The following is a 17,304-nucleotide window of genomic DNA, read 5'->3' as shown; positions in this document are numbered from 1 at the left end:
AATTATCTCTCTTTCTCTCTTTTTATATATACATATATATTTTATATTATTCATTAGTACTGAAAAATTGAAAAGAATTTGTATATGTAAATAAGACAAAGTAATGCTATGATATTGTATGTAATAACAGCGTAATTTGATTATAAAAAAATTGTTGAACAAATCAAGAAAATTTTAATCAGACGCTTCTTCCTTTACATTTTTTTGATTAAGAATATTGTTGGAGAATTTTTTTAGTTTTGCTACAAAGAAACCATCCATATTATGTACATGCGGATAAAACCGTTTAGTTAATTTCAGTGAGGGATGAAATCGATATTGTCTGTAACTCGTGAAACCATCAGTTCCAAATTCCAAACCAGTAGGTAGTAACTTAACGTCGCGCTTCTTAAGAGCGTAATCGATGATCCATTCGTTCTCCTCTGGTAGAATCGAACAGGTCGAATAAACAATAATACCACCTGATTCCGAACGCGCGTTAACACAATCAATCGCAGCTAATAACAGTTCTCTTTGTAATGTGCAACAGCGTTGAATGTCTACTTCCGCCTTATTCACTTTTACACTAGGATCTTTTGCGACTACTCCTGTACCTGTACACGGAGCATCCAATAAGACTCTGTCAAAGCCTTTTATAATCTGTGAAAATGATTATCAAATTCATTAATCTTGAAAGCTTTACTGTGAGCTATAAAAAAATAAAAGAAAATTTTCTTTACCGTAGGGAATTTTCGCCCGTCATAACTACAGATTACACAATTGACAATACCAAGTCTATGGAAATTGCCAACAACAGCTTTCAATCGTTCTTTATTTAAATCGTTAGCGAATAGAGTTCCAGTATTTTTCATAATAGCAGCAATGTGCGAGGCTTTACCGCCTGGTGCAGCACACATATCAAGAATTCTTTCATTTTCTTTCGGGTCTAACGCCATTACAGGCAAGAAGCTAGAAGCGCCTTGTATCATATAATGTCCAGCTAGATATTCTGGTGTTGCGCCCATAGGCACTTGTGAGGAATACACTACTAAACCAATTTTTGTCCATTTTCCTATTGGGTCAAGATTAACACCCCTATTGATGAGAGCCTGAAAATAGATTTGACATTGCAATTATAATTATATTTATATATATATATATATAATGATTTAATTTTGATATGAATTTACCTCAGCTAGATCGCGTCGTCTGGTTTTCAAAGTATTCGCTCGGATAGTCATAGGTCTTTGTACTTCACTCGCTTCCAAAAATTCTAGTAACTCATCTAGTGGGAACATTTGCATCAATTTTTCCATTAGGAAATCGTTATAACTGTAATATGTACGTAAGTCCATTCGAAGTAGTTCAGTATATTCAGAACGTGATCTATTTTTCTCCCGTAATTTCTTGAAATCTGATAACACCATGATAACGTCTCGTATTCGTTGCTGAATATCTTTTAAATTAGTAACATTGGTAAGTTCTTCGTCCGTTGGAAAAGAGAATACACTTTGATGTACCATCATATCTTCCATTTCTTCCTCAGCAAGCTTTCTATTTAATAAAAAAAATGGAAAGAATTAATTTTAAAAAATTAGTATTAGAAATAGTTAAAAATTTACTCACTGTTCTTTCTCTTTTTTCTTTTTCAGTTTTTTATTAGCTTTTTCTATTGGAAGTAAGTCATCATCATCACTTTCATCATTTTCTTCTTCATCTTCCTCCATTTGTTCATCTTCGGTAGATTCTTCCTCGTCACTGGAAACCATCTCTTCACTGTCACTTTCTATATTATCCTCCATAAATTTTTTTGTTTTCTTCAAATTTTTCTTTGACTTTGTTGCAGAAAGCAATTTATTATTATCCTTGCTCATATCCTCTTCATTCTCGCTCGTATACTTTTCATTCTCGCTCGTATCCTCTTCATTCTCGCTCGTATCCTCTTCATTCTCGCTCGTATCCTCTTCATTCTCGCTCGTATCCTCTTCATTCTCGCTCGTATCCTCTCCATTCTCGCTCGTATCCTCTTCATTCTCACTTATATCCTCTTCACTCTCGCTCATATCCTCTTCATTCTCACTTGTTTCTTTTTCATCCTCACTCGCATTCACTTCATCCATTTGTTCATCTTCATCTTCCTCAATTTCATCATCGTCATTAAATAACATATTATCATCATCTTCACTTTCTTTGTTGCTCTTAACTTTCATGTTTTTCTTCTTTTTGCTTTGCTTTGCTTTCTTGCCTAGTTTAGTTACTTGTTTATTAGAATATATTTCCATTTCTTCATCTTCACTAGGATTATTAACACTAAAACTTTCATTTTTTATACTGGTCTTAACTTTCATATTTTTATTTTTGCTTTGCTTTGCTTTTTTGCCTAGTTTGGTTACTTGTTTATTAGAGCATATTTCCATTTCTTCATCTTCACTATAATTATTACCACTATAACTTTCACTTTTTATATTGGTCTTAGTTTTCATGCTTTTCGGTTTTTTATTTTGTTTGGCTTTCTTACTTAGCTTCGATACTTGATTATTGGAATATATTTTCATTTTATCGTCTTTACTGTGATGATTCTTATTACTATCATTTTCTACATTTTTGATTATATCTTTCTGTTTCCCTTTTGTTTTCTGCTTATTTTGTTTTATTTTTGTTTTTAGCTTTGAGCTCAGATTAGATTGGATTACCATCTCATCTCTTTTCTCATTGACAAACTTTACTTTCTTCTCCTTCTTCTCTTTCTGCTGTTTTAATATGTCTTCCCTCTAAAATTAATTAAACAAAGATTATTTATATAAAAGCTATAAAAAAGTAATAATAGACCTTTATTATATAAATCAAAAACATATATTTTTTGACTGTACTTGTTGTTCTTCCACAGTAGTTTTCTTTTTGAGCAATTTCTTTGCATTTTCTTTTAGCTGTTGATTCTTCAATAGCCTTTTCCTTGCTCTTTGTTTCTGCCGGTGACTTAATGTACTAAATTCGTTACCTATAACGTGGAAAGGTTTAGTTAATTTTATATATAATTTTATGTGCAAATATATTAACAAAAATTAATCATTTATTTTTCATACCTAGAATTCCTTTTGGAAATGTTGGATCACTCTGTTTCTTTGCCTTCCTTCCACGACCACTGAGGTCTTTATCAAATTTTCCTTTGCGACCCATTTAACCTACAAACTGTTGAATAGATTTTTATTTACAGCATAAATGTTTTTGAACTATTTTATAAACAATAATATTTTACAAACAAAGGATATTCCACAATTTTTATCATACATTTGTTATGCAAAAATATATCAATTCTTTGTCACTGTTTAAACAATTCCAAGCTTCTAACCTCTATGTGCAAACAAGGAAGTATAATTTCATGTAACATATAATGTTTTAATATCTAAATATTGATTTTATTAATATAATAAAGCCGTTAAAAATGGCCTGGTAAAATTGTTTTATACTTTAACAGATTATTTCATTAAAATGTTATGCCGCGAAACTTTTATAGCCATACGCTATTGATCACCGCGTGGTACCGCGTGGTGCAGGGTGCAGCATGAGGCCTGTTCGTGTTTCTCACACTTTTTGCACTCGGTATCTTCGCTTTCTCTCTTTTCAAAGCCAAATATACATCTATCTCATTCTAAGTGCAAAAATATTTGGGGATTTCATGCAACGCGAACAGATCTATGGTCAACATTTTCTACAGGACGGGGGGAAAGGGGACAGTTTCAGTTCTTTTTGTTGGGATGTGATTGGCTGCAGGATAGAGAAATACTTGAATTTTTTGAAATTTCCTATCTTATAACCATTCAATACTCTCGAAAAATTTGTTATTTACGACAATTGATCCGAATACGTGGCGACGAGATTGAAAATTGTATTAAAAATTCAAATTTATTATACATATATATAATGCACGCAGTTTTAATTTATTAAAAAAAATTGTGCATAGTAGACTATTTTGCAAGAGACTAATGCATTTAAAAATGCATTGTACGTTTTTTTAATGAAAAAATTATGAAAAAATTACAAATTTTTTTACATTTGTGAATGTAATACAAAAAGTGTGGCGGTGATTTAGAACTTGGACAAAACATTATTTTAATAAATAGACATTTTTAAAGATTAAGGATAAAACAAAAAAATTTTATTTAAATTATAAGATTATACTGTTAAATATAAATTGCCTTATATGACTATTTTATATGTATATAATATTCATTTTTGTACAGAAAGTATGAATTTTTAATTTAATTTATTTATTTTTTGCACAGATTATACACCAAATACATTCTAAAAATTAAATCGAGTAGTTGAAATCAAGTAATTAAAGAAAAAATATAAAGGAATTAATGCGTATTATATTCATTATTAATTAAAATAAAAAGCAATTTCTCGTAATTTTTGTCAAAAAATGTGGAACGCTTCACGATTTTGCGTGTCATCCTTGCGCAGGGGCCATGCTAATCTTCTCTGTATCGTTCCAATTTTAGTATATGTACTGCCGAAGCAAGTACAGTTCGAGGCTCTTTTATAATCATATATATACTTCGAAACGTGTTTAAGATCACTCTCGAGAAAATCCCATTAAACCTTCAATGGACTCTCAACCACGGCCATCTAGTGAGAAATACGCGAATTAAAATAAGTCTTTTACTTTCACAGTGCTATGTTAGTCTCGTTTTTTACTTGTAAAACTACTCGATCTTTAAAGAATTTTATTTATTGTATCATTATTTATGACAACCGTAACTTATACAACTGTTCAGTAGATTAAATATCGGATTGAACGCGATTGAACGCCGCGCAACGTATGCTGGTACCAGCCGGTATCGTACTGCCTTTTGAACGCGCCACGCGCTGTGACGTAGTCCTGTGACGTCGCTGTGACGTAGCCTACGTCATGCGCGTCACGCTACGGGGTCAGCACGGCTCGGAGCACGGCTTCTTGCGCAGTAAACGATCGCCGCGCCGCGATATAACGTCTTTCCGCCTTCGTCGTTGAATTCTCGCCGATTCAAATACGCGTTCGCGACAAGTATGTGCAATATTCGTTTCCGACAGCGACAGGGGATTATTTGTGCATGAAACAGTGCGTGTGGAAGCCGGATTTGCTTGCAATCTTGTCGATAAATGTTCTCGATTGCCTCTTTCGTGCTTTTCGTTGCGATCGAGCACAGTGGAATCGCGAAGTTAGCCGCGTTCGCGGAATACCGAAGGGTAAATGAGGTGAATCTTGCGTCTCTTTTCGACATGGCTCGTCGAAATTATATGAACATATATTTTCGTGCGTATATTGAGTTTCATGTGTATGTGTAATGTGCTTCAGGTGCAGTAAAGGGAGAAAACGAAAGCGGAGGAAGCCAATGGATTTAAAGTGTGGACTTCAAAGTGTCCAGCAACAGCCCCGAATGAACTTTCCGTCTTCGCTGTTCGGACACAAAGGCAAGACTTTGAGTAATTGGATCGGATTTGTCAGGTACACATTTTATTTTTGACTCGTTATGCGTCGTCTTGGCATTCGAGATCGTATTTTAGTAGACAGTAGATACACGCAGAGGTCATACAGTCCATTGAAAATTCCGCACGTTGTGACGCTGTTCCACGGGGTTCACGCGACTCGCAGAACGGCTGCTCGCGCAGACGACAGACACATAGCGTGTCTTTCGTCGTCAATTTCGTTAATTCAAACGCGCGAGTGCGACAAATGTCTGCGATGCTTGTTCGGGATAATAACGCGGAATTGATAATTGTGTGCGTAAAACAATGCGTGTGGCAGTTAAATTTTCTCGCAGTCATGTCGATGAACGTTCGCGATTGTTGTCGAGCTCCGAAGTTAGCCGCGTTTGCTTTCGTGCTTACCGGAATGTAAAATGTCGTCCGACTATTTTTTGCGCTGTTTTTCATCGGTGTTTAAATGCCGTGTAAGAGAAATGGGTAATTATTTAAAATAACCCCCCATCCCCACCTTAAATCTTAATAAAAATACACTTATTCGACGTGTTTTCACTCAAAACGAAAGAACCTGGCAAAAAAAACGCGGCGGTCGGTCTCATGAATCGAGTTATTAAGCGTTAAAATTAGAGACTTTAGAGATTAAGATATCTATCATCCCGATTCGATACAGCTCTATGTATACGTTCTGCATTAATTACACAAATTCACTGCCTTAAAAACACATTTACCACTTTAAAAATACAAATTCACTGCTTTAAAAACATAAATTCTCTGCTTCACAAACACAAATTCACTGCTAATGCAAAGAATTTATGTGCTTAAAACAGTAAATTTATGTTTTTAAAGCAGTAAATTTGTGTAATTAATGCAAAACGTTTACATAGAGCTGTATCGAGAATCGGGATAATAGATATCTTAATCTCTAAAATCTTCAACTTTAACGCTTAATAACTCGATTCACGAGGCCGACCGCCGCATTTTTTTACCAGATTCTTTCGTTTTGAGTGAAAACACGTCGAATAAGTATATTTTTATTAAGATTTGAAGTAGGGGGGATTATTCTAAATAATTACCGAGAAGTAATTCAGATTCCACCAGACGGTCGATGAAGGAAGCGATACACAGGGAATAGTCTTTTGAAATTTCTAACAGTGATGGAATAGATCCTTGAATAGATTGTCATTGAACGTGACGACAGATTTAACGGTAGGACTTCGAGTAGGTAAGCCGATCTATAAATCTTTATCTGCCGTCGTAGATTGTAATTCGCGAAATTTTCAGTAGACTAGATTCTCTAGATGTACTGAAATGCGTTATTTTTACCAGGATGAAAGTAACTGGTACAGAAATTTGTATCTTAGAAATAATAGCACAATTATCGTATGAGGCTGTGATAGATTAATAGCATTTTTCAAACGTTCTTTAAAAGAATATTAATCTTTTAAATTAAAAAAAGAAAAATGTAAATTAAGAAAATGTTTTTCATTTAATTTTTTAATAAAAAAAAAAGAAAAATATGCAAGTTAAAAGAATTTTCTATAAAAAAAATATCAATTAAGAGTTAAAATATTAATTATTAACATTGAAAATATGTGAATTAATTTGTATTAAATATATATAAAGTGCTCGTAGCAAATTCTCTTAGTTTGCACATTTTTCTTTTTCTTTATTTAAAAATAAATTTTCCTTTAAAGTATATAAAAAAGAGGCGTAACTATAGCATAAAGAAAATGTTACTGACAGACTTTCAATAAGACTATTCCCCCCCCCCCCCCAGATTTAAAAAGCAACTGGTTGAGTAGAAATTCAATGTGCGAAAATAGAATTATCGGCGAATTTTTTCTTCTCTCTTTTTTTTTGCATAAAAGTCGAGAAATTCTGACTACACCTCTTGGCGGCATTTCACGACGTTTAAGTTGAAGAAGAAGTTTCAGTGGGGCGCGCGACGCGATAAAGGAAAAGTTCGACATTCATGACAGAATTTTAAAGTTTACGCCCGCGAGAATATGAATGTTTAATGGCCGCGCTGCGTCGACCAGGAGGAAACGAGCGGTACACCGACGAGTGCAATTTGATTTTTTTTTTCGCGCGACACTGATATCTAACGGTCGCTTGGTAATGCAATTTACATAGCACGAAAAAGGAAATGCCATGTCGACGACCCCTCCTGCTTTCATTCGCGACCCCGGAAGCATTTCAATTATCCGAGATCTGTTTGTATTTCGTAACTGCACTTCTTCACCAGAAGGGACATTTCAGTTACCCTCGTAGTTTCGTCCCGGTAGCGGCATCATTTCACATTTATTATATCTGTATCCATTTTGCGTGAGCTTTACGGAGATATTAAATCAAAATGTACAATAAATATCTCTTATATATCCAGTTTGTATCATTTGACTGATATAATTGGAAAATTGATTGCGCCTTGTTTCGTGCATGAAACTTTAATCGAAAGATACAAAATTAATGCAATTGTGTGAAAGAGTTATTATTGGTTTCATAAAATTTCAAAATTCATTCGATGCTTTTATTTCTGTATGTTACTTGATATTTCGCTATTTCTGATTGCAACGCGAATTTATTTATACATCTAATATATTTATAATGTATCTAACAAAATTTTTATATATTTCAAATTGTCTTTTCCGTGTAGAAAATTGAGAAAAGGGATGTACAAATTTAATTAAAAATGGGAGTTAAGCTCGTTTAAATTGGAGTTTTCATTAGCCCAGCTAATATAATAGAATTCCGAAACTGTGATGACATGTAAACGTCTTTGTGTTTATGCATGTTATGTCTGAAACATTGCTGCGTTACTATGAATTACCATATGCGGACATAATCGCAGTAGCGTAACAGCGGTCACGACTTCAATTAAAGCCGGTTGTTCAATTGTGCGAGCTTCTCTCTCTCCCTCTCTCTAGCACAGGATGTATAGCACGGGTCAAGTCGGATCCCGCGCGATTCGACTACGCAAAGCACGTATTTCGCGGCATCCATCGAGTCGTTAGAATTCAACCTCAGGCGCATTGTGCCCCGATCGTTGGAAATAATTAAGCTCTCTCCACGCGGGCAAAAGCCCACGGGACCGAACGGCCCTTTAGGGAAGGAAGGGGGAAATGAAAATCGCTGGAACATATCGTTTCGACATACGAACGGAATGCGTTTCATGTCCGGAAAATTAATCGAACGGTGGCGTAAATTTTTTAAAGCATTATATTGGTCGGAAAAAGAATTCGTCGTGTCGTTCGTGTACTATACTACCGGTGGTTACTCAATTCAATATTATTTTTAATTCAATAATGTCAAAAGCATGGATCTCCTAATATAAAAATGATTCAATAAGGTTACTAAAGTTATTCAGCATTAATTAGTTTCATTATTCTTTCTACCTTTTCTGAAATAATTAATGTTATCTAGAAATTCTCAGCTTTATCTCTTTTCGTGATTATAAATTAAATATATTCGTAAAGCAGGAATTAAATATCAATCCAATCGCATTAAAAAAGGGAGAGAGAGAAAATTTATTTACAAGAAAATAATAATTATTGCACTTTTATGTTTTACATTGGGCAAAACAGAAACTGGAATGAAGATATATAATTATTTCAGATATGTTTTAGCGAGTAGTGGTAAAACTCTCTTCTTTCATTTAAAACGTAACACCCATCTCATAAATGTGCACTTTGCGCATGAGGAAGGAGCTTGTTTCATAGAAGTAGAAATTGTAAGAAGTAAAATACGGGATTAGGAAGGGGCCATGTTTGCCATGGAGACGACTTCAAATGGATTTGCTTGCAGCAAAGTGAGCCCAGGTCGGTCGCGGCCGTCGTAATCGCCAGAATCCATCCTGTTATAACTTATGCAAGTCTTCGCATAATCCAGGAGCGTCCACCTTCTGTGTTATACATTTTGAGAGTGCGCCAGAAAGCGCGTTGAACATGTAAATTTAGAGTTGCGCGGATTTTCATTTCAAACGAGAAGGCAATGACTATGCGCAGGGTGTAAAAAGTCTCGTACGATGGATATTCATAGTTATTATCAAGCCACGGCTTATGTGAATGAAATTTATGTTGCATATGTTTGTTTCTTCTTTATCTTATACATTAATGAACTTTTTTGCATATGGAGATTTTGCCATGCTCTATGGATAAATTTAAAACGTTTTCGTTAAAGATCAGAAAATTTCAAGAACACGGTAATATAAGGCCGATATTAATATGTGAGTGAGTAAAAAAATATGCGAATGTAATGATCTCTTCTAATTAAAATTACAAAAAGTATTTGCGTATTCCACTATCATTTTTCGTGTGTTGTTCCTTTTGTATGGTATGTGTATAATTTGCACTTTTATTAAAATTGTACACGAAAAAGGACGATTTTGCTGAAGTATGAAAATGTAGTTAGATACAGATCTGAAAATAATTTTGTCAGACCATTAAAATAATTATATTGGACGCTCAAACTGGTTGCTAGAATGTCAAAACTTTTTACTAGTATTGCTCATCATATTTGAAATTTCTACGTAATTATTTTGATAATTATGTAAAAATTTCAAATATGGTGCGCAATGCTGTAAAAGTCCAATGAAATTATTTTCAGATCCGTATCTAGCTAAATTTTTAGATACTTCAGCAAACCGTCCTTTCTTTGTGTTTAACATTTGTAATTATAATTGCATGGCAAAATAAAATTGGGGTGTCAGGATACTTTAGCAAAATTGTTCTTTCCGTGCCATTTTTGATAGAAAAAAATTTATATGATTTGCAAGGTCTTTTATTTTTATGCAGATTGATTGGATTCGACGGTTATAATTTACAATATATAATAAAATGGACACGACGTGCATGCATATACATACGAGTACGTACTCGTTACAATAGCAAATCTGCAAATTATTCTCATTTCGCAATCGCTTCTAACTTGATTACATATTAATTTATAATTATTGTTAAGTGGAGCGTACATTTTATTCGGAGATTGTAGTATACATTATAATGAAGCGTTAACTAAAAATATAATATGAATTAAAATATGATTATTCTTAATTATATCTGTGTGTAATCATCAACTGCGCGTCTGATTTGCAATTCTGCTGAATTGAAATCCAGCTAAATGCAAGATATTTGTACACAATATTTTTTATAAAAATTGTCTGACTAAATTATAATTTCGGTTGCATTCGTACATTCAAATTATTGTTGCTAATTTATAAAGACGTTTAAAATAATTTTTTGGTTGATGAATAGATACATCTCTGTGCTTAAACAAATTGCAAAGTATTCTAATAAACTTTTTCAATATCACTAGGATCGATAGAATTTTTTGTCCTCCGTAGGTACGTTACTGGTTTTCGCTTTTGTTTTCTTGGAAAATGTCGGGAAGATTCAAGATACAAGTTGTAGCATGTGACGATAAGGGGATAAATGTTTAACTGTGAGAAATTTGTCCCAGGGAGAAGATGTAGAGAAGATACAGCCGGTGGCACAGGTTGCGCGCAGGATAAACCTTCAGGAAATCGCCAATAGTTTTCAACATTCGCTAAAGGAAGATAGGAGATGAGGAGAAAAGGCATTTTCGAAACCCCAGGTTTCCTACTTGGCGTCGTTTCCTCTCTTCACCTGCGTGCTGTTCACTTAGCGTTCTCCCTCGCTTTTTGCCGGTCTTTCTTACGCCCGCCTTGCAAGTTTCCGTAGTTTCTATCTCTGCTTATACACCCACCACCTGGTGCTTTTATCTTGCTCTTATCTTTCAAAAGACCGACGCGACGCGGCGCTCCCGGGAAGAAATTCGCCATGGTCTTGTTCGGCGCTTAAAGTAAAGTTTAAACCGCATCATTGAATCCATCGATCCTTCTCTCTCTCTCTACCTTTTTTCTTCCGCCTACGTGCTCCGCTACAACTATTTCTTCAGTTTTCTCGCGCTCGTTCCTCTCTGTTTTTACGCGCCTCAGTGTTTTCAGCCTGTTTGTCGCGTTCGCCTGATTGTTATCACAGTTTTTCAAACTCACCGCAACGTAGGAATATTTTTTTCGTCATCTCGCTCCTCGCTTTCCGTCATTCTTTTTGCTTCTCCATTTATAAACTGTTTCCTTCAGTTTATCTTGCTTCGCAGTGGCCTCGCTCTATTAAAACTTTGCGTTCCCTTTGTCTCTAACTTTACTGCACCGCCTATGCGCCGCACCTCATTTCTTCGCCGCCCCTCTTATTTTCAACCCATGTATCCCATCTTCCTTATTTGATCTCGCGCTGCCACCTTGCTACTTTCACTCCATTTATTTTCTTTCAAGTAGCTGGCGTATACTACCGTTAACTGTCATCTCTTGCTCGGCGTCGTCCTCTCATTCACAGAATATTATCCCCTTTCACCCTTTCACGCCACCACTTGCTTATGTACTTTCTTTCCCTGCATTATTTCTCCTACATACAATCTTGATGTCCGTATGTTCTTTCACTGTCGGCATTTTGTAGATATTCTTCATCTTTTTATTCCTCTACATCACGCGTGCGTTTTATTCTTTACATTTTTCTCGTTCCCTATGGATACATGTCCATATGCTGTATTGTGTCTAGCGAACGCGTGTTCAAATATAAAAAAGTACTCCAAGCAGAAGTCATTGCTTGCGATGAGAGAACATCGAGCGTTTTCATACAAGAGAATCTTCTGCAGTATTTAAAATCGTCTTCGTTACTCTCATCTTTATATTTTTCTTGAGCAAACTTGAGCAAACATATAATCTTTGTTTGTAGCAAGAAATTCTCAGCAAATCATAACTGTCACGTTATTAAAATTACATATTGTGTGAATTTTTATTTTATACAACGGGAATATACTCTGTTGCACTTACCTGGCAAAGAGCCAGATATATTGATTCATTTTTCTAGACGTTTATTTTAGCTTCACTATAGTTGAATGCACCGATTATATACATATAGCATTGACGACGATTTAGGTTACCTAATTGTCATATCGATACAGTTGATCAACATGGTCATACAATATACCTATACATTATACCTAATTGACCCATATTCTGTTGAAATCGATTGACTGTCTTGAGACAATGAATCTTACAATATAATGAACACAAGGAACTACAATATTGTCACACTAATAAAATTCGTAACATAATTTGAATTTGAAAAAGAAAGAACAATTTGTACATTTTAACCGATTTTAATAACTTAATAAAAAGTGCTGCAGAATGTTATAATATTTTAATTTATAAAATACTAAAAATATGTGATAATATTTATAAAGTAAATAGTTCAGAAACATACAATTTGAATGTTAAAGCATAATTCAATTTAAATTAAAATTTACTGAGTCTCAAAATCAACCTCGTATTTCATTGCAGGTAGAGTGTACATGACAGGCATTTGGATTGCAATGCCTGCCATATGTCGGAATTTCAAAGGTGATTTGCTCTTTAAAGAACTTGTTATTATAATAACATGATGACACAACAAAGAATTGAACCTTTTAATTTTGTTTTATTTCTCTCCCGTGCGTTACAATATGTACTCATACTATTTCAGTATGTTATGACAGGAAACAACAAAGAGATGTTTTATCTTTTTCAACGATTCATTTAAATATACATAAAAAACGCATTTTTTCAATATTACTGCATTTTCTAACGTAACTGTATGTCTTTACTGTTGTGAATTAGATCTCTCAAAAGATTCAAGGTGAAAGCAATATTGGATTTATACACTTTATTAATCTATCACAGTATTGACATACGGCTGGTATTTATAATCGGTTCTTGTATTTAAGACCATTTTAAGTACAGTCTTAAGATGTCAATCACAAAGCCGTATTAGTATTTTAAGACATTACTTAAGACGGTCTTAAAATAAGAATCGACTATGAATACCAGCTTATGTTATAAATTTCAGCAATTCATCGCATTCACTTATAACAATAATTCTGCTACCTCTCGGCGATAAGATGCGTTCTTGCAAGTCGATAGGAATTTTCAGTAGTCGCGGACGCAAAGAGCACACGTAGAAACACATAAGATGTAGTCTCGCAAATCGATAGGAATTTTCAATAGTTGCAAGCGCAAAGAGCACGCGTAAAAATACACATGCATATACGTATCTACGCGGGGCGTTGAGGAACATGCAAAGATACAGACAAAAGGGGTGACCTATATACATACACACCGGAGGTACGCCTAATTTGCATTCGCTTTGACTTTTAAATTCCGCGACACGGACTTTACAATGGAGCGAAGTGGTCGGCGAGATGGGAGCGAGAGTGGCGAGGAAGGGGAGCGAAGGAGGGGATGCACGATGCCCGATGCAGGGATGCAACGATGCCATTGCAACATTGTAGTTCGGTGCAGACGCACCGTTGAGAACGGTGTAGATTTGCCTAAGGGGTCAGAAACTCTTCTCATTTTCCACGTCCGTCCGTCCACCCCCTTCACCCCCTACCTTTCTACGCCTTCACCCCTTCCGCATTCCTTTTTCACTTATACGCCCGTGCTTAGCAGAAAGGTTATCGTTTATCTCGTAAATACTCTCTCTTTTAAAATGCAAATGGCGAATTGTGTAAAAATAAATTATACGCCATTTCTTAGGTAATGTCTGTCCGTTTTCGCTATATGCAATAATAATTTGCACGTTTGGATACATGGAAAATATGGCCCAGCGAACGCAACGAGAATGTACCTGTTTGTTTTTCGTTTTACGCGTTTATCGCTAAAAACCAGTCGGGCATGCGTTTTTATTAGTCAGCTGCATGGGTGCAATTTATGTTAAATATAATCGAATTGTCGGTTGCGCGAACTTTTATTAACCTGATAATAGAATAATACTCAATAAGCGTATACTACTGTGATGTTTATTTGTACAATTCTCCAAAATTAACGGTTGTAAAATTAACTGCGATGCTCACCCGCTTTAAAATATATGCTCACCGGCGTTGATGTAATTACTCGAATATTTTCGTTTACGCGAACAGTAACAGGTGGCGATGCATTTTGTTGAGATATTTTCCATGCATGTATATTCGTTTACTTTTGAGCGCAGTGGAAACCTAAAATTCTATCTTTCCAACACAGTGATAGTGATGGATGGCATCTATCAATAGAAATCCAGAAGCATAAATCGAAATTGCATTCCTATTATATGCATGACGCAATATTATCGACAATACGTTTGTTCACTCTTTTATAAACTTTTACGCGACTTGATATTTTGCCACAATGCCTTTAATCAAGCAACGCAGAACTTGTTTGAAAAAATTAACGACTCGTAATCAGTCTCGCGTGCTTCTTGTCATTTTCCATCATATTTCCTTTGCGTTCTCCATTGTAATGCAATTTCAAGTTCACTTCCTTCATCAAGTTTAGGGTCAATAACAATGTTGTGTACTCTCCTCCTTCTCTCGCCTAAGGCGACGACGTTGTCGTTAACGTGTCTAATATTTTCCTGTCACGTTATGCATAGTGTATAATATTCACCCGTGAAAGTCAGACTAACGCAGCTTACGCTAATATTGTTACGCCTATTAATTAGCGAAGTTGCTTCACGGCACAAGCTGCAAACTTTGTCCCTGAAAGAGGTAGAGGGGTTAGGGAGAGGATGGGCAGGAAGGAAGCTTTTCTCGTTTTCCACCTCTGCGGCCAACTCAAGCCAACTGATTTAAGTAAGTCAATTTCTCCGCTACTTTATTTTAACGTATTATAGACGAAAAGTTACACCGCTTTTTACCGGTACAGCAAATCTTATTGAGCCTCTTTTCCTCTTTCTTAAGGAAACTGCAGAGCTCAAGAAGAGACGCTCAAGTGTGTTTAATAAGCATGACAACTAGAAGTAGATTCGCGAGTGCGAGTAATTCTCTATTCATTTGAAAGACTAATTTCACATTTCGCTTCATGCAAATAATTACAATTGCCAGACGTTCGTTTTATTTTTAAACATATTGTTTCGCTAACTTAATCTTCCTCTAGAGGAACATCACTTTTTAAGAAAACTGACAGAGCAACAAATTTTTTTGCTTTGGCAACTTTTTAACAAAAAACAAATAAGCAATAAATAGAAATATCAACTAGAAATAATTTTGCTCACTTTGTTTCGTTATATAACTTATATAAGACGTCAATCGATTGCGTTTAAAAGACAGCCGCGTGTCGTGATGACGAGGAGAGGTGAGAGCGAAGACTTTAAGAAGAAGGAGACACACGAATATAACAGGGTAGCAGCAGTGCATTTTCTTTTCAACGCACAAAGCGGAGTTTCTCGGGACGAAAGCTGGGACATCGCGCCGCTCTCTCTGTCTTTATCTTTTTCGTAGGAAGGAACGCTCTACAGAGAGACGCTATTTCATCTTATCCAATCGCTTTGTCTGCACCGTGCCGAGGTTGACGGCCCCTTAACACAATTTTTCAAGTGGATCGCCGATGCCGCTTGCGACTCCCAGACTCCCTCTCCCTTCGATATCTCTTTCTTTACACACACACACACACACACACATATATATATATATATATATATTTATGTGTATAATACATATATATATATATATTTATGTGTATATATATATTTGATTCTCGTACTCTAACTCGAACCGACCAGTTTTCGTCCACCCTCGACGCTCTTATCCTGGTACATCGCGAAGATCAAAAGGCGCGTTCAGCACGAATAAACATTGTGCACTTTGGTCCTCGGCAACGTCGACGGACTTCTACGCCGCGCACGTGCATCCTTTCGAAGTTGCGAGAGCGTAAGACCCCTTGTAAGACGCACATGGAGTTTAAATGCAACGACGAAACTTGCGTCAGCGAAACTACCTTTCGACTTCTTCCGGTTCGCGAATGGTACTTTCACGATAGCGCGAATCATTCGAATACATTGCCGTACCCCGTACGTTCCTTCCCTTCTATATATACGAGCAACCGTATCGTGACCGGGAAAATTCAAAAGCGCTCTCGAATGCGTCTCGTGTTCGTAGCGTTTCGTAGTGAATACTTGACGCGAATGCTCGACGAAATCCGCGCAGCTCGTATCTACGTATAAGCCTCTCTCGGTGGCGAAAGGATTATGCTCGTTTCTCACGATGTATAGTTGCTCGATGACATTCTCCCAAGTAGCAACCGCCAACCAACCCTCCAATCCCTGCAGCCCCAACCCATACACTCTCGTTATTCTCGCACTTCCGTCCGAGTCTTCGTTACCTTCCAACCTCCCAATCGGCGTTTTGAATGTGTCGCCGCAATAGTTTACAGGTTGCGCGTGCAACGCGACTACGTGACGAGAACGCCCAACTAAATTAAACTAAACTAAAGCGCCACGTTCGTTCCCTCGATGAGAGTGGAAGAGAGATAGAGGTAATGGTAACGTATTACGTGTTGCTGAAAACGCGTCTATGGCCCCGGACTCGCGCATCCGACCCGGACTCGAACTAACGGGATGCAATTAATGTCTGTCAATTTTCAGAATTCAATATTCTACGCTCCGCGGTGGCCGACATGAGGTTGTAACGAGCGTTTCCGATGCTTGTAACGTTGTGTTAATATCATACCGAAAATGAAGTTAATGAATCGTTCTCTTGACAAAAAGGCTTTGAGAAAAGAATTGCTATCCATTTTAGGATATCGGAATATATCGCTGAGATATCAATTGAATTAGAATTAGAATTATACGTCACATTATTTATCTCATTTAGCGGACATGTTATACGTTTAAATTAAAATAAGAATGTTTGCGTTAATCGCGTTAGTCTAAACGAGAGATATACATTACGGCTGCTTTCCTTTTAGGAGACACAAATCGACACAGTATAACACACTCGAATACAGTTTGCCACACATAAATGGAACGGGGTGATCCCGATTGATCACGGCTC

The 17,304-nt window shown here is 36.0% G+C and overlaps 1 protein-coding gene across 3 annotated transcripts; it reads right to left on the bottom strand.

Moving 5' to 3' along the window:
* Positions 1-159: 159 nt before the first annotated feature.
* On the bottom strand, positions 160-3,527 carry LOC108764973 (25S rRNA (cytosine(2870)-C(5))-methyltransferase). Of its 3 annotated transcripts, XM_018513422.1 has the most exons (8): positions 3,456-3,527; positions 3,063-3,168; positions 2,835-2,977; positions 2,336-2,750; positions 1,606-2,200; positions 1,170-1,533; positions 720-1,088; positions 160-639 (listed from the first exon to the last, which is right to left on the bottom strand). In XM_018513422.1, the coding sequence occupies exons 2-8, from the start codon at positions 3,154-3,156 to the stop codon at positions 175-177; spliced, it is 2,445 nt and encodes an 814-aa protein (XP_018368924.1). In that variant the 5' UTR covers positions 3,157-3,168; positions 3,456-3,527; the 3' UTR covers positions 160-174. The 3 variants fall into 3 exon arrangements, with proteins under 3 accessions (XP_018368924.1, XP_018368921.1, XP_018368923.1); XM_018513419.1 differs by having other exon boundaries at positions 1,606-2,750; XM_018513421.1 differs by having other exon boundaries at positions 1,606-2,750; positions 2,850-2,977.
* Between the last annotated feature and the right edge of the window lie 13,777 nt (positions 3,528-17,304).

This window comes from Trachymyrmex cornetzi, unplaced genomic scaffold, assembly GCF_001594075.2.
Source record: "Trachymyrmex cornetzi isolate Tcor2-1 unplaced genomic scaffold, Tcor1.1 scaffold468, whole genome shotgun sequence".
Lineage (NCBI taxonomy): Eukaryota > Metazoa > Arthropoda > Insecta > Hymenoptera > Formicidae > Trachymyrmex > Trachymyrmex cornetzi.
Note: the sequence above shows the minus strand (reverse complement) of the source record. Positions and strands in the feature narration are given on the sequence as shown.